Source organism: Kryptolebias marmoratus, linkage group LG10 (assembly GCF_001649575.2).
Source record: "Kryptolebias marmoratus isolate JLee-2015 linkage group LG10, ASM164957v2, whole genome shotgun sequence".
Lineage (NCBI taxonomy): Eukaryota > Metazoa > Chordata > Actinopteri > Cyprinodontiformes > Rivulidae > Kryptolebias > Kryptolebias marmoratus.
Window position 1 is genome coordinate 3,598,438 of NC_051439.1, and position 18,193 is coordinate 3,616,630.

At 39.3% G+C, this 18,193-nt stretch overlaps 1 protein-coding gene across 1 annotated transcript in view; it reads right to left on the bottom strand.

Annotated features, from left to right (window-relative positions):
* stard9 (StAR-related lipid transfer (START) domain containing 9) overlaps nucleotides 1–18,193 on the bottom strand; it is a 54,056-nt gene that overhangs the window by 33,812 nt on the left and 2,051 nt on the right. The window contains exons 2-4 of the mRNA XM_017421559.3: nucleotides 16,680–16,749; nucleotides 13,946–14,062; nucleotides 486–602 (exon numbers count right to left, since the gene is read on the bottom strand). Of these exons, the coding sequence (XP_017277048.1) occupies nucleotides 486–602; nucleotides 13,946–14,062; nucleotides 16,680–16,749 (304 nt within the window). The remainder of the gene's footprint in view (nucleotides 1–485; nucleotides 603–13,945; nucleotides 14,063–16,679; nucleotides 16,750–18,193) is intronic.

The following is an 18,193-nucleotide window of genomic DNA, read 5'->3' on the forward strand; positions in this document are numbered from 1 at the left end:
CAAAACGTTTTTTAAAATTAGTAAAACAGCTGCTAATATCAGTAAAGCAGTACCCAGTACATAGCAAAACAAATGGTAAAGCTAAAATCAGCAAAACAATAGCTAAAATTAGCTAAACTCTAGCCAAAAGTTAAAAGGAGTATTATGGTAGTAACAAGTTAAATATAGCACAACAGTAGCTAAAAGATAAAAGTGGCAAAAAAGTAGCTACAAACTAACATTAGCATAAGAAGTCAAAAACAGAGCAAGTATGCTGAAGTAGATTTTAAAGAGATCAATGCTTTTGAAGGAACTGAAGCGATCTTGATGTATTTCCAGGGTGTTTTATTCTAAACAAAGTTAAATATTTTTAAAAGTATAAAAGTTACAAAACCCCAAAGTCATAGCATACTGTTCCTGATTAAGCTGAATGTTATGCTGCTCCTTATTCAGACAATTAAATTGAAAAATGTCACATTGTGTAATGACATCATCATATTTCCCACCGATGCACCCATCATGGTGTACGTCTTTCCAGATCCCGTTTGGCCATAGGCAAACAGGCACACGTTGTAGCCCTCAGATGCTCCGGACAGAATGGACACGCCCAGATCCTGGAACACCTGGGAAGATTAACACACACTCCCTGAATAACACATATAACACACAAACAAACATCTTTTAAGAAATGCAAGTAGCTACTTGAAAGAGCACATTTAAATCCAATTTTCTTCCAAGATGTTTTGACGACTTAGAAGAGTGCTGAAGGGTAATAAAAATGTTAATTAATGAACACATTTTAAGTAAGCATAGAGATGCTGTAAGTATATAAAAGATTGGAGGAAAAAAAGGTGACCAAGTGCGTTAAAGTCAATGCTCTTAATCTGAAAAGCCACAATGTTTTTACATGAGTGTAGACTTACAGCAAGGTTTCATGATAACAATGCTGTGGCACAAGGCCAGTGCTAGGGTAGGAGGGTGGTTAAAGTAGCTTCCTGATGGGGTGTTTGTGTAAGAACCAAGGAGGTCAGATAATACTCTGAGTAAACAACTTTTGCAGAAAGTGTATTTGAAACAAATGTGTGGGTAAACAGCCTGAAAAATGCCTGGCTCAGGAAAATAAACTTGCCCTAAAAGGCTAAGTTCTGAGGTTGGGGAGCTCAGAAAGCCCCACTAAAAACAATCAATCGAGGCTTCTTGTTTTCTTTTCTTCTTATTTCCCTCCTGAGCTCCAGAGGCAACAGATTACTAGCATTAAGACCAAAAAGGGAATCAAACTCAAAAGCCAGGCGAGGTAAATAAGATGGTTTTATTAGAACCCTTCTGTTGTGGTATTTATGTAGAGTTTTCTTGAACACACACCAACCACGTTAACATTGTTACAAGAACAAGCACAACCTCCGATGCCAAGAACACTCCTGCAAATATTACTCAAGATTGAGAAACACAACAAAAGCCCTGCTTCCAAATACCCAAGATCATGATCCAATTGAATACTTGCAACAAGAAGGCAGAGCAGCTGAAGCTCTATTATAGGAGCCACAGAATCTACAATGGTCACAGGACAGGCACATCCAGAACTCAGGAGAGAAATCATGATGAGCATAAATTATCTCCTCCAATGACTCACAGTCACAAAGATTTCCTGAAGTTTTTTTAAATCCCCTTAAATGTTTGCAGTGTACAATCCATTTATTCTGGTCAGAGTAGAGAATCACAATCATAAAGTTGTCCAACCAAAGCAGGGAGCATTAGGAATAAACATCTATTTGATTTTAGTAAGTGCTTTCTAATCGGCACACCACGCAGATTGTTACAACAAAAACTGTCAATCTGGGTATTCAGTATAGACTTCAGAAATAAATTAACAACTAAAAACATTTGCAAGAAATTATCTAGAATAACAGAACCTTTTGAGACGTAAAATAAAGAAAATAGTAAAAGGACATGTTCAGATCCCCAGCCGTTCAGGTTATGTCACAATCTAGCAGCACAGAGGCAGAGAATTACAGGACAGTCACTGTTGAGTCTTATCAAAGTAAAACATACCGTGATACAGTAACAGACTGCATACTGTGCATAAAGTGCATTCTCCATGAATAGTGTGTATGAACCAATTACCATTTAGATCTGTTAAGCAAAAGGAAACTTCAGCTGCAACCCAGAAGTTACAATAGAAAGGCATCTTGTGCTTTAAGGTAAAGGAACCTGATCTAGACAAAATCTGGGACACGACACATTCTACCTCAGAACCATAACACACCCTGAGATTGGTGAGGGGTCCCTTTCTCCGGCCCCAGGCTTGAGTGTGGAGGATAGGTAGACAGAGCAGAGCGTAGGAATGTTCTCAAAGCTGCCACAACCTCAAAGGATCAAACCGGAATATTTTCAACATACCTCTTATACGTGTGAGTGTTTATGTGACTAGTACCAACCAGGTTCAGCAGACACGAGAACCTGGAGTTAAGCCTGTGTAAACTCTTGGCTTGCAAGCACGACGGAAACAAGTTTAGATTGGACGAGGCTGAAAAATCTCACAGAAGTACAATGAATATATTCAGTGATCCTTTTTGCTTCTTGAAACTGTGTGAACCTGGCTTAAAATTTTCTACAACCTCTGGTTTCTCATAGAAATGAAACCTTTGACACAGAAATGTTAGAGTTAAGCTCCCACGGAGAACAAAACAGTATCTAATAATAAATACTACCAAGGGATAAAGTAAAAACCAGGAGCCAATAAACACATTAAGACTCCACAAATCTACAAAATAAGGTTATAAACATTACAAAGGGAGACTTAATTATCTCAATTAGTCACAATTAGTTAATTATCACTATTACATGAGAAGTTGGTGTGCAGAATCTCAAGGGCATATATGACAAGTAATAATAAAAACAAACTGTATGTAGAACTTCTTATTCTAGATACACCTGACTTAAAGTGCAAAGAAGCATCTGATATTTTAGATGAAAGGATTAGCTGAAAATAAGAGTGCATTACACGACTTTGATGTACTAATGAAAATCATGACTATGAATGTCAAAACTTGCCATCCGCTGGAGTTTGACCCACCAAAGGTTACCCCCTGCTTCTTAAATGAATGGAGGCTTCAGCACGAAGACAAAATCAAAGCCATCTCTGTTTTTTCTTCATCCTAAACCTCAAAAACAGGCACATACTCTCTCCTCCTTCAAACACAGAATCAGTACCTCTCTTGTTAAAGTTGACCCTTTTAAACTCTCTGTGGGGGCTATAACACGGCTGAAGGCTGCCTAAAGCTCTGCATAAAGAGCAGGAACTTCACTTCAGCTGCCCACTCCTTTAAACCTGACTGCATCTTAACTTCTGCACACTATTCCAACTGTTTTCCACCATAATCCTCCTTTTATCTTAGACTAAGTCAGCAAAATATTCAAAATGCTCAACCTCAAACAGAGTGCAAGGGTTTGTTTAGAGAGGCTAATTCAGGCAACAATAAAACATTGTTGTTTATCATCACTGTCACACCTCATTAAAATCACAATGTAATTTGTGCCCTTGTACTCCAACCTTGTACTCCAAATGGACATCATGGTCTTCTGTCACAACCTACTTTCACAGTTTGAAATAACCTGCAGCACTGAGGGATATTTTTGGACGAACAAAGCAGGTGAGGTAAGAGCCAAGTTGCATTGTGGGTATGGAAATGTGCTCCAGACTCAAATTAAAAAGGAGAAACAGCCCCAAGACAAAGTCATTAGGTCAGAGCCACGGAAAGAGTGCAGACTAAAAAACACGCATGGGACAGACTAAACAGCTCTGCACACAGGAAGGTTATTATCACCAGCGGGCTACTGAATGTGTGTACATTTACGTGTGTGTGTGCAAGTAGTTTAGAAAAAAGCAGAACAGCATCTAAAGCAAAAACAATAGCCTCAAAGTTTGCTTCACTTTCTCAGTTGAAAAAAAATCCCACAACGAAAAAGGAACAGCAGAAATTAATCAGGTCAAAGTACTGCAGTAGGTATTCTCATCCAATCATGTAGGGATGCCAAAATTACACACAGAACAACTAGAGGTGGGGGTCTGTTTTTCAATGTGTTACAATACCGACATGAACAATTCTGAATAAATGTTATTATTTAGTGTTAATAATGTCCTGTTGAGGAATGGATTCAGGAGTGCACAGAGGAAGAACGAGGCAGGCTGAGACATTAAAGCCAGTGTTCTGAAGTACTTTGTCTTGTATGAAGTTAAAGGGGAAAATAACAAGAGCCACACTGTATGTAAGTTGGGAACATGAGATGAAGGAGTAAAACAGCTGGTAATAGCTGCTGCTGCTAAGAGAGGACCATCGACTGAGGAACATTAAAGTTTCCACTAACTTGCAAAAGGCTAAACAAATTACAAAGTCCACGGCAACTTTTACTGAAAAGCCTTTGCATCCAGATTCAGGTGTTGAAAACCAGGACTTGTGTGCCATGTTTTGCACTTGAAGCTACAAGAAAGTATGGTTATGACAGCCATTCCCACACTTTATTGGGACTAAAAACAGAGCCACGGCAGGTTAGATCTAACATAGGGGTCCCTAAATGGCAAACCACAGTCTGGATCTGGACCCAAATGAAGTCCTACCCGGACCCAGATCAGTTGTTTAATTTACTTGTGCACATTTTCTCATACTCACGATAACTCAGTTTTAGCGGCACAGCTTTTATTGACATTACGATAGCCTTTATTTACTGCAGGTTGGCCAGGTCCCTTCTTTCAAATTCTCTCGCTCTGCAGTAAAGTCGACCCGCAGAGAGGTAAGAAGCTGAGAAATCAACACCTGAGTGAAGAAAATCAGCATGGCTGTCACCAACAGACAAAATGTTGAGCAGAAACTAGAGGTTTATATCCAGACTGGACGGACTCTTATATGGTCATTCTTCCTGTAGAGAGTTTAAAACCTATTTTTCTCATTTCTTTAGGCAGACCTCATTGAATTTTATTTGTAGACAACTTCTTTAACATGTGATGCATAAACATCCATTTCTACAGAATCTTATGTTACTGTACTCAGCGTTTGACTCCTTTTCTTAATTTTTGTTCCCTTGTTTGAATGAAAACTGTTTTATGCTACATTTTGGTTCTGTAGATATTCTATAATCCGGATTTTGTTTGAAGTGTGATTATGGATTCATCAATATGCATTGATAACTGTTTTACAATCAAATCGCAGCCCAATGAATGAAAATCAAATCAAATTGGGAAATACCTAAAGATTCCCACCCCTAATAACCATTTTCACCAAAATCTTAAAGGCTGAAACATTGCATGCTTCAAACTAACTTGGAACAACCTCTTTGAAAGAAGAAAATATCTACAAAAACACAAGTTTAATTTAGTAGTAAAACATGGAAAACACTCAGAATGAGCTTATAGTTTCTGACCAGTGCGGTTTTAAATAAACCAGTTAATTAAACTGATGGTTTGATAAATGCTGAAAGAGAGTGGAAATCAAGAAAACACAAGCAGACTTTTGTTAGAAATAAAGAAAACAATAGCGTAAAGCCTTTTCATGACCTAACTCCTGTAATCAGTGGCTATAAAAAACACCAAATGCTGGACTGGTTTCATGAGGCCTGTTTTACTCTAAACCCTGAAAAAGTATTTACATGGTGTGTGAGATGTTGTCATGGGTGATGGCAAAAGGCCAGTAACGTGAAACACATTGCTAAAGTTTAAATTGTGACAAAGTCAGTGAACTTTGGAGATGAGGTACACAAAGTTTGGTACCAGAAGTACCAAAACTCACTTTTCCTCTCACCACTATTTTCCCTGGCACAGTGTCAACAAGTTGACAACGGAAGACAAGAAACCGTAAGAGAATAAAAGTTCAACTCAAGATAAAACTTTCTCCAAAAACAGAAACTCAAACACAAGTGAACTCCAGCTGAATGTGCAGAAACTTTCCCGTCGGTGTCCAGGAGCAGACAGCTGCAGCAGAGGCGAGGGTCGCTCAGTTCTTGTCCCACGCTATCCAACTGGGTTACACAAGCACAACAGCTGGGCCCCGAGCAAAACTAAATGCCTTTGTTTAGACACAGAAAAAAAATAATGTCACAGGAGATCCTGGTCCTGCCTGAGAGGAATCTGAGAGTTTGTGGGGTGAAAGAGGGAGAAACGTGAGGACAATGAGGACAGGAAAGAAGGACACAGGCGTGGAGACAAAATAACACGCAGCCAGAGGAGACAGCAAGGAAGCTGTTTGGCCAGAGTTCAACAATGCTCTCGTTTGTCACACTTGGACAGAATTTGTAGGTCAAATTAGCATGGAAGAGCAGCGGGGCTGTGAGCGAGGGAGGAGGGAGTGACGGAGATGTGTCAGCCAAACAGATAGGCTTCTCATCATGGGAATGAAGAACAGAGAAGTGAAAGACGCTAAAGGCAGGGGGCACTCCAACAGTGCATTCCAGTTTTAACATACACTCTAACACTAGGGCAAAGGCTGGACTTAAACAAATAAATAAAGCCATATCTGGAAACTGTTTGGAGGTTTGTTTTCCTCCCCCAGCCCTTGTTAAATGGGCCAAAGTAGAAGACTGTACAGAGGAGCTGCATATCACAGACTTTACTGCAAGCTAGGAATGACTTCTCCAGACTGCAGACTGATGGGAGCCTTGGGTGATCCCCGAAGGGTACAGCTCTAAGACAGCATGGAATAAGCTGGTGCAAAACTACTAAATACTAACTCATTGTTGTTGCACTCGTTTTGGTCGTGTTTATACATGTGTTCTGCAAAAAATTATATGCATGAGCATCTATAAGAAAGTGAAATTAGAGAAGGAAAATGACTCCTTTCAAGATATGCAGCTGATTCCAGATGTGCAGCAAATGTTAGTTATTTGCTGAGGAGCTCAGAGTGAAAGATAAAATAAAATCAGTGTGTTAATCTTAGCACTGACTGTGTTATTCTTTTTCTAGTATGCAGTATTTTGATTTAAACACCTCACCTATCTGCAGAAGCCTTGTTGCTAATGAAACATGTACACAAGACGATTTAAAGCTTGATCAGCTTTGACCAGTGATCACTCATCAACACTCAAATATCCTATATTTTTCCAGTCTTTTAAAACACCATAGCTAAGGTAGCAGTCCTCACTCTTTTTAAATGTGATTTTTACAGAGGAATATCTGCAGTTCATTGGAGCAAAAGACCTTCAGCAGACAACAGGAAGAATGGATTGCAAAAGTTACTCTGTTTACCCTTTTTGAGTTTTTAGTTTCTGTCATGTGAAAAGTTGCAATAGGAACTGTTGGCAGCCCGTTAGAAATCTTCAAACCAAAGGTAGGCTTTATTTACTGATGCAGAAACTGTTGCTAGCTGAGCTAATCATACCAACAAAACATGTAAAAAAAAGGAACTTTCACAAAACAGTTGTGTGAAAAGACTGCAAAGACCATTTTGTGGAATGGTCTGTCTTTAAGCTACTTCTGACTGTTTATAAATCACAAATGGAGCCAGCCACATCCAAACTTTGCAGAATGAAAGAGGCATGGAGTAGAACTCAGCTGCATTCATGTGGAACGTAAGTCATTAAATGTGTGACAGATACCATTTTGTTAAACATAAGGAATGAACTCAGTTTAGTGGTCCTCTCTGTGGTTAACTAATTATTTTAATTTAATGTAAAGTTGTTGTGAGTCATCGCCAATCTTCTCCTTGGTAATAAATCTGTTTCATGTTGTTCAGACTTTTAAATCTCGCAGGTACAGGTTGCACATGTATGTCATCACTACATCACAAATTTGAACCACAAAAGCAGCTTATCTGATTGCATGTAGACTTATCCGGTTTTGTTACTACCTTACTTGGCGACACAAAGGTGCAACAGCAGTGGGCATGTTGACAACACAACCAGTTTTACCATCCACATTACCCTTTTTATTCATTTATGACAACTGTTTTTATATTCATAACAATAATAGTGAAAATATGCCACAAGGATTCATTTTTAAATGTAAGTTGATATCCAGAAAGGACCCCCACTTTGTGTTTCATGACCTACATTGAGGTCCTGACCCTGACTTTTTGGAACCACTGAACACCAGCTGCCTGTTTACAACCAGCAGAGAGGATTTAACTGGAATTTGTTATATTTTTTTTAAAATATAAGTTACCGTATTTTCCACACTATACTGCACACTTGACTGTCAATGAACGGTCCATTTTTTAACTTTTGTCTTATATAAAGCGCACCGGAGTATAAGGTGCATCATCGTGCACCTCCCAATTCTTGTAGCTTTGCGCAGTCCGCGCGCCGCGCTCCATTCAAAATGGACAATTTTGGTGCTCTAGTGGAGCTGGTTCGCCTGTATCAGCATTTATATGATCGCTCTATGAGAGATCACAAAGATAATCAAATGGTTCAAAACTAATGGAAGAATACTGCACCGACGTAAGTGTCAAGTATTAACGCCTACAGCGCTCACTCAGGTCCATGCGTGGAGCCCTGCGCGACTGTAACTGAGCCTTAATGCTACAAGCGGTGCAGCTTTGTAGTTTACCAAAGTCGTACAAAAACATTACGACTTCTTACATATATAAGGCGCTCTGGATTATAAGGCGCACTGTCGTTTTTTGAGAAAATTGAAGACTTTTAAGTGCGCCTTAAAGTCCGGAAAATACGGTAATGTCCAGCACCTACATCATGCTTCTGGAGCAAAATGACCATTAACATTATGTTTAGGTGCAGGGTGAACGCTTTCAGTCAGTCTGTCACTCAGTAGTTTCATCTATCTTTAATATTGGAGACAAACTGAACCCCAGGCAGTAAAGTGCAGTAGGATCAAACTGAGTGATAAAACAGAATAATAATTTTTCATTTAATCAGAAATTTATAAAAAATAATAATTTTCTATTCTGTTAATTATAGTTGTTTGAGAGAAACTGTATCAGCTGGTAAGAAATGTACAAGAATGGGAATAAGGTATCAGCTCACTAAACTAGAATCGATGCATCTCTAAAAATAAGTCTGTACACATATCATAGGTGCTTGTCAAGTATCCATAGATCTCTTTTTTTCCTACGTTAATATAATGATTTGCAGTTAACCCAGCCTGAGATGGACTTTTGGCTGTTGTTGCAGTCATGTGCTGAGAGAGACTAAATGCTCACATGTGGAGGATTACTCCAATAAACAGAGAAACTATTCTTCCCCACTCCACAGCACCACTGACACACAGACCCAGAAACACTGTGAGCCATCAAATCTTACTCTGCGTCGAGAGAGAGGGAGGAGGAGGAACAGGAGGAGGAGGAGGAGGCGGAGAGGGGAAAAACCCCAGCAAGCTGACTCCAATTGGCAATGAAAAAAACATTGTGCTCCAAGCCAAGTCCTCAGCAGTGACGTCTTTACACTGAAATTTAACTGTGAAAAATTACTTTGTGAAGCAGCTGTGACTTTAGCAAATGAGAGCTGGGGGCTGCAGAGGCACCCTGGACCCCCCTGGACCCCCTGCCCATTTCCTTTCACGTCCTCCCCGCCTCCTTCACTCAAGGAATTTTCACATTTTCGCTCCCTCTTCATCCCTAATCATTTTCTCCTGCCATTCCCCTTCAACTCTTTCCTGCAGTAAACAAAGTTGGGGGATTTGTATTATTCAATTGAGGAAAAGCTATTAGGTTTGCCCAACAGAAAGGCAGCAGTTTGTCAGAGTTCAAAATGGTTTTCTATGATACCTCACCAGCTGGTTTTCATTATGGATTATGACTCCCTTCTGGGACCTTATCTTTTCTCACCTGACAGAGTCCTTCAACTTACTTTTTACTTGAAAGCGTCCATACTCAAAAAAAAGAGAGAGAGCTGTATAAAACCTTGTAAAACCAGCTTTTGGAGTGGTTGCAGTGGCTAAAGCACAACCACATCTGCACTTCAAATATAGATACTCGCATAAACCACATTTTTTCTTCTTCCTGCATTGCTGTCACTCCTGATGGAAACCTCCATGAGTATCTGATATAAGCCACCAGAGAAAACAGCACAGATCAGGGGAGGGGGTGGTATGACTGACGGAGGGGTCAGTCTCTCCTGGGAGGAGGCGAGAAGGGATGGGTGTGGTGAGATAGTGCAGGACTGGAAAAGCCTGACTGGAAAACCAGTTTCCCTGTATTGCATTCCCCCATTTCATGTCAGACTGTCCCAGTTTCCTAGGGAATACATTGTAGGACAAAACCTACATTGTTACTTGGAAAGTGTACTGCATGTTAATTTATGGCTTTATAGAAAAATCCAGTTGGCACAAACCACTTCAACTAACTGAAAGGCCTAGCTTCCATTAAAGGAATGCATATCGCCCACCACCTTTAATGCAAGGCTTTAAGACTAAAATCATCTAATGATGAGAAAGGATGGATGTACTTGATGTATATTGAAGTTTTATTTCCTGCAGCTTTGTTTCTTGTGCTGATGACAGTTAGAAAAAAAAGTCATAAAAACTATTTGGCCTTAGATTTTTTGGTATAACAAAATCACATTTTAGGCACCAGCTTCCCACGACCCGGAATAGAGAAGCGGGTAAAGAAAATGGATGGATGGATGGAATAACATATTTTTGATCTACTTCATTAAAAGGTAATGTTATTGTTCATCAGTCCCCTCTGTTCACTGAATTAATACAGTGTATGAAGGTTTTGCTGTAGTTGAGAAACTGCAACACAAATGCAAGCACGTAATCTGTCATTATTGTTGCGACTCCTGTCACGTTTGGGGTTGTACGTTAAGCAGGAGAACCCATGAGAACCCAACAATGCAATTTAAGGATTTTCTCACTCTGGTACCTGGTTTTGAACAACACCATTTAGGGGCTATGCCATTTCCAAGTAAATACAAGGCTGAAACAATCAAAAACACCTTTGCATATCAACAAAATGCCATTTCCATGTGGATGGGGGCCTGAGTTATAGCCATTCTGTATTGGCCAATGTTTATCAAGTTAAATTTTAGTTTAATATCTCTAAATTAGCTGAATTGCAGGGTTTATTAAAATTGCAATAATGCCATTGCATGATACAGATAGTCTACACATACATCTGTACATAATGTTTCTAAGGTCACATCTGAGCCCTAAACCTAACCCCTAAACCAAAAATGGCATTCCACTATATAAGGATCAAGCTTTGGTCCCCAGAAGAACTGGTGGTTCAGACAATGTAGGTATGTATACCAGAAAAGGTCCTAAAAAGTTACCAAAAACCAGGTACACACACGCACAGGCAAAAATATCACCTTCAGCGGCAGGCCATAATAAAGCTGGAAAATCTATAAACCAGAATTATAATAAGATATTTAATAAGAGGTTATAAGAATCCGGGTGACCTTGGAGCAGAGTAAATACAACACCGATAAATGAAATAAAGCAACAGCACATTGTTGCAAAATATGGTTATGGATAACATATCTACTAACTCCACTAACCATTTACATTCGTCTTGAAAATTAGTTGTTTGGTAAAACATGTTTTAAAGAAATGTAGTAGGATAATAAGGTGAATAAATCTGTCTTCCAGCTCTGCAACAAAAACGATGTTTGTCCTTTTTATTGCACCTTCAGAGCTGTCACCCATCAGTATTCCACCATTTTAATATTTTCAGCTATGAATACTAATTAGAAAGGAGCTGATGTCATGGTATACAAGCTCCTTTGTTAAAGAGACAATTGTTTGGATTCTGTTGCAGGAAAAGAGGTCAGATTTAACCCCCAGCCACTCTGTCTTTCACAGGAGCCATACCGCCCACCCCGGGTCATCAGAGGAATGTCTTGTTGCATCAGGCCACTGTGAGTGGACATAATTCTGTTAAAGCCAGAGAGATGAGGGAAAAGAAGAAGAAAAAAAAAGGATTAAATGCCAAGATGTTTGTTGCTCTCCGCCCAGCTCTGGTTCTTTCAAACCCAAACAAAGGCAGCTCTGACAAGTGGGGAGACAAGCAGAAAGGGCGTGGCAGAAAAGTAAACCCCATGAACAAAAACAGAATAAGTGGAGTGAATGTAAAGTCAATGTGCTTCATTGTCTTATGCCGATCAAAAACAGAAGTTACAAATTAACAATGTTTATTACAAAGAACTTTAGAAAAAGTGGGTTTGAAGAAATTTCCTGTAATGAAATTAGGCACTCTTTATCAGGAGCTCATCTCAGGTTCCAGAAACACCCTCCAATCAAAGCCACACAAGGATATCTAATCACCCCAATCACAGCCAGGACATGAAAAGCATGCTGACTCTAGCCATGCGATTTTTGAGGCAAACAGACTTCTGGGTAACAGATGGAGCTGATATCATATCCCCAAGAGGCCATTTGTGTAAAAACATACACCACAACACACACCACACTTGTTGTAGTTTGCCCACAAGGGCAGCATTTCCTCTTGGCTCCTCTTTTGGAGATTGTATTGGTTTAACGCCAGCTAGAGGCCAAGGCATGCACAAGGTCGCCATCTTTAACAGGTATTTTAACATTATACAAGTCAGAAAAAAATCTTGAAACAGTACCTCAGTGGGCTGTGACTGTTGGGAGACTAGCTGGTGACTCAAAATTGTGAGACAATAGACTAATCTGAATTCTGAGTGTTTGTGACCTGAGTGTTTGGTTGTGTTTTGAGTAGCGAAGCCTTGAAAATCACTGCCTATTTTGCCATGTGCATTATATTATTGCCCTCCTCCTCCCACCCGTCTTGACCCTCTTTGTACCCACCTTGGCAGCTGCTAGAGACTAATGAAATACATCAGTAATTATTCAATTTTTCTTTGCATATTCAACCCATCCCTCCACTTCTGCCGGATCTCTCTAATGTCCCCCAGAGACTTCAAGTGAGCTGCTGCTAATTCTACTAGCCAGGGATCTTTAAACTTCTTCATTTTCACCAGTCCAATAGATCAAAATGGAGGGGAATATTCTGATAGCAAAGCTGAGTTCACCCGTGACCATAGTTTCTACTTTATATTTCTTTCAAAATAGACAACGATATGCATAGTGACAGCAGATTAACTAAAAAAAGTAGATGAGTTATGTGATTTAAATATATTCTGTCATTTCATTTGTTAGGGATTTTTTTTGTGTTTGTTTGTTTGTTTATTATTATTTTCCCTTTTATTTTATTTTTTTTTATATCTTACAAGTATACCTGACAAATAGAATCCAATGTTGGCATGGTTATTCTAGGATTAGTTATTTACAAGTAAGTACAATATAGATGCATATATGTACTTATATGAATACATAATTCTTTGTTTTGTACCATTTTATTATTTTGTTTTATTTTACTGTTTTTACTGTAATCTCCTGTTCATTCCACTGTCATAAAAAGCCATATAGAAAACAGATTGTAAACATGAGCAATTGTTACTATGTGAAAGCAGTTCTTGAGTGAATGAATGAATGAATGAATGAATGAATGAATGAATGAATGAATGAATGAATGTGACAGAAAGACTCTGGAATACTCCAGAGGTTGGGCTAAGTGTTGTGTAAAAAAAAGCCCACTGACTGGAAAGAGACCATTAAGAAACAACTTGGAGTGATACAGTCAGTTACTGGCTTTAAAATGGTGCAGATGTTTACATACCATTAGTAATAAATCATGTCCATACAAAAACAAACCATCTACAAATCTCTCTTGTTAAAACTTCTTCTGAATGTTTAAATCTTACATTCAGGACAACAGTTAGAAACTGCTATGGGATTGTGAAAGCACTATTCAGAGTGCTGTTTATGTCAAATAAACAGCAGGTTTAATCATGCCTAATATGTATAAATGTTTCCATTGGGTGCATTTTCAGTCATTGTTTGGTGCACATGCCACGCCATGTAAATTATGGGAATATTTGTAGAACTTCAGCAACTGAGCAATTAAGAGAAAAACATTAAAAACTGTTACATTTCATCCACGCTAGAGTCAGTATGTGCACACTTTGTTGGTGTAAACACAGTGAGTTCGGTCGTTACCTCCTCCTGTGAGGCATAGTGAGGGTCTGCAGGGTCCACCGACCAGAAGCAGTAATCAAAACAAAACTCCAGGAGCTTCTCTCTGGAGTCAACAGCTGCCTCTGAGCGTCCATCCAGCTTTAGGGAAGAAACACAAGCAGAAGAGAGACAAGTTTTACGGGTCAAATCAGGACATGACACCACAGAATGGAAAGATCACTTATGTAAATATTGTGTGACTTCGTACTACGGTTTTCCCGTTATTAGTTTCTTCAGTATGTGTTTTGCTGTCAAACTACATCTGCATACATTGTGTTATTTTAACCTTTTATAGATCAAACATTCAGCTCAATCAGGAATAATGTACTATGACTTTTAGTATTTCTAACTTTTATATGCCATCTTGATACACAATTATTTGACTCTATTTATTTTCTCGCTCCATTTTTTGTATTCTTTTGCTCCTTTTAGCTATTGTCTTGCTATTTTTAACTCTAAGCTTTTAGCTACCATTTTGCTACATTTAGCTTTTGATACCATTTGCTTATTTTTGTTTTTTGTTACAGTTTGGATAATTTTAGTATTCAACTTAGTTTTCTTCTAATCATTGCTTTTAGCCACAGTTTTGCTAATTTGAGCTTTTAGCTGTTTATTTGCTATGTTTAGCTTTTACCTACAATTTTGTGAATTTATTCTTTCAGCTATAGTTTTGCTAGTTAACCTTTAACTATGGTTTTATTGATTGTAGCTTCTGTTTTGTTTGTTTAACTTTACGGATTCAGTTAACAATTCATTCGACAACAAAGTTCAGCAAAATCATTCAGCACTCATCATTCTCGCTGCTTTTTTTGCATTTTTCTTGATCCATTTACCATGCATAAAAAAGTAAAGATTAACTTATTTTGCATTTCTTTTTAAAATAGCTAATGTAGTACCTCACTATGGTTAAACTGATTGTGTTAGTGCATCAATGTGTGGGAGCAAAAGATGCAGGAGCCACTTAAATAAATCATTGTGGGGAAAAAAGCTAGCACAACATGTTTTGTCTGTAGAACTACTACAGTGTGGAATTGCAGGCAAGCTGTTTCCATTCATTAACAAATTTCCCTTGATCACCTCATGGCGTTGATACTTACCACCTATCTGCTTACTGTGAGCGAATCACGAGGAGAGGAAAAACAGCACAGCAGCATTTAGTGTTGCTTGTGAGCAGCAGTTAGATTGGATAACAGCGCAGCGATTCTTCTAAATCACTGCATTCAACTCCGAAAATGATCTCAGTTCAGTGACGCTCACTGTATCACAGGATCTGTTTATGATGAAGCACCCATTTAACACTACACTCACTGTATAACTGCATACTGCATGATACGGATAAAAGCCTGGGCAAGCTTGTAAGCGCTGAGGAGGAAGTAAACAGTATATTTCTGAGATGGATTGTTTCTGAGGTGATAATCATAGATGGTAAGAAACATTACAGTGGTAGATTCCTCCTTAAATTACTCCAAGAGGGGTCATGTAATCCACGTTATTATCATCATCCGCCACTGTGAAGTGAAAGGCGGGCAATATGGATTTTGCCCTTGTGTGTATTTGCTTGTCTGTCTGTTAGCAAAATTTGTTATGACCCAGGATGTACATCTACAACCAGATTTACATGACTAACTATAAAACATCACCCCTAATATTCGCTTTCTATAAGCCTTATATAGTTCCAGTCAAAAATATTTTCTCCGCTATTCTTTTTTGTCTCTGATCCTGCAAAACTGCCCCACTTTCCATAAATAATTACTCCCATGAGACCCGAGAGCCTTGGAGTGTTGAACCTTTTCCACGGCAGAAGGAGGCCATATGTGGTTTGTCTCTTGTCACGTCATTTAGAACAGACTTCTCTAGTCCCACACCCAACTCCTCTACAGAAATCCAAGTTTAGAAGTAGAAACGTAAACAAAGAGAGAATCTTCTTCAGTAAACAGTTTTAAAGCAGTAAGTGCTTATCAAACAGGAACCTACTTCGATGCTACATTTGAGTTTGACTCTTTCAAAACTAAATTGCATTTACGATTGCATCCTTTTTAAATTTGTAGGTTGTAGGTTGTTTTACAACGTACAACGTGGTCAGAGGACCTAAACGCTGGACTGACATGACAGTCCCAATGAAAAACAGCATACCATGTCCCCCACAGACCCAGACTGTCTGCAGGCTCCACTAATCACACATCTACTCAGCTGTCTGACAAAGCACCCTGGAAAGTAGTGAGAGTTTTATCTTATAAGACCAAGAAGCTCATATTACTGCTTCCAAATGCAAGGAGCCTCATTTAAACCTATAAAAGAGAAAACATCAAATGTCCAATTACAACATAAATCAACAATAAATCCTTCTGATGTTGCACGTTTTCAATTAAGACTGGAGCCAGACTACACATACACTTAATTAACACTTTATTAACATTGAGGGCTAAGTATTCCTTGAAGGAATGCATATCGCCCGCAGTTGTGTCTTTGTTTTAACTTGAGTGTAGAGTGTCTGAATGCATGAGATTAACAGGAAGGTGCTCTCCATCCATGCGCCTGTGTTGGCTCAAAACATACAATAAACATTGGTGACATCAGGCAGGAAAAGGCTGATCTGAGGCTATAAACATCCTGTTGTTGTGACAGAAACCCTCTATGTGCTTCTCCAAATTCATCTGGGTCCTGCCAACAAACCAGACCTACACAATCAATAAAAGCTCCGCACCAGAATCCTCACCTTCACATTTCGGACCCTCACATATTTATCCTCCACCTGAACTGCTAGCCTTCCTCCATCAGAGCTCTCCCTGTGAGTAGAGAAACAAAAAAAGAAAAAAAAAACATCAGGATGAAGAAAAACAATAAGACGCTCTTCCACAGGAGAGAAATAAATTAAAGGAACGACATCAGGACAAATCAACTTCTTACAATTCCAAACAAAAAAATGCACAAAGCTATAACAAACATTTTCCGCTGTGGCAACCCCTGCAGGGGGGGAGCAGCTGAAAGAAAAACAACATTTTCCTAGCAGGAAAACATTGAGATCTCTCTGATTCCTTCTAAAACATTGTTCTCTTTGAAATCGGTTGCAACATACTTGCTCTGTTTTTGTCTTCTAATGCCAGTTTTTCACTTCTATAAACCATTTTTCTGCTTCTAGCTGTTGGCTAGCCTTTTGATACTTTTAGCTTTAAGCCAGCCTTTTTTGATATTTTTAGCTTTTAGCTAGCCTTTTTTGATACTTTTAGCTTTTAGCTAGTCTTTTGATACTTCTAGATTTAAACCAGCCTTTTGATAGATTTTGACATACTTTTGTCACTTTTAGCTAACCCTTTACTGCTTTTAGCTAGGGTTTGTTACTTTTACCTTTCAGGTAGCTCTTTGCTCCTTTTAGCTTCTAGCTTCCACTTTGTTACGGTTAGCTTTTAGTTAGTGTTCTGCTTCTTTTAGCTTTGACAACACAGCTTGTTTAAGAAACTTCAGCAGTCACTCAGCTCTCAGCATTAACACTGTAATTTTTGCAGAAAAGCCAATGTGTCCCGTTGGTTTAAATGTCCTCTTTTGCTGAGGCTGGTACAATTGAGTGCCCAGATCAGTTTGGGGTAGTTTCTCCTGACTTGAGGCCATCACATGACAGTTAACACTGTTAAGCTGTGTGTTTGTGTGTATCTCATTCATGATTCATGGAGCTACCACACAAAAGTACAACTGACCAGTTTCAGATTCAAATAAAAACAGCCACCCCACCCCCCCCACCCCCCCGCTCTTCAGAGACTTCCTCGGGTGAGGCAGCTTAGGTTGTTTCCACAGAGTTGAGCGAGTGCACAAAAACTGATGTGTGTTTCCAGCGCACACACATGTGTGTGTGTGTGTTTCAGCAGCTGGACCAAGCTCATCTGATGCAACACATGCGCAAACCAGAGGCAACATGAAGCTGATCTCCAGGAGTGATAATGACGGCAAATGCTGCTCGTAGTGTGAAAGCTCCAATCTCCGTGGTGCGTTCAGGGCAGAGGAGGAGGTTGCTGCACTCCTCAGCTCTTCTTGTGCTTCCACACGTGGAACTCATTTCGCCAACCCCAGCAGAGGCCCAACCCAAAACCACCAGCCTTCAACGTTGCGCTCTGAGCAGCGTCGGAGAGCCAAACGTTTTGCAGTTGAACATAGTAAACCTTACTGAGAAAGTGCTTTGATACAAACAAGGGATTTCACAGTTGGGTTGGCATGTTCCTCACACGTGAGATGCTGGCC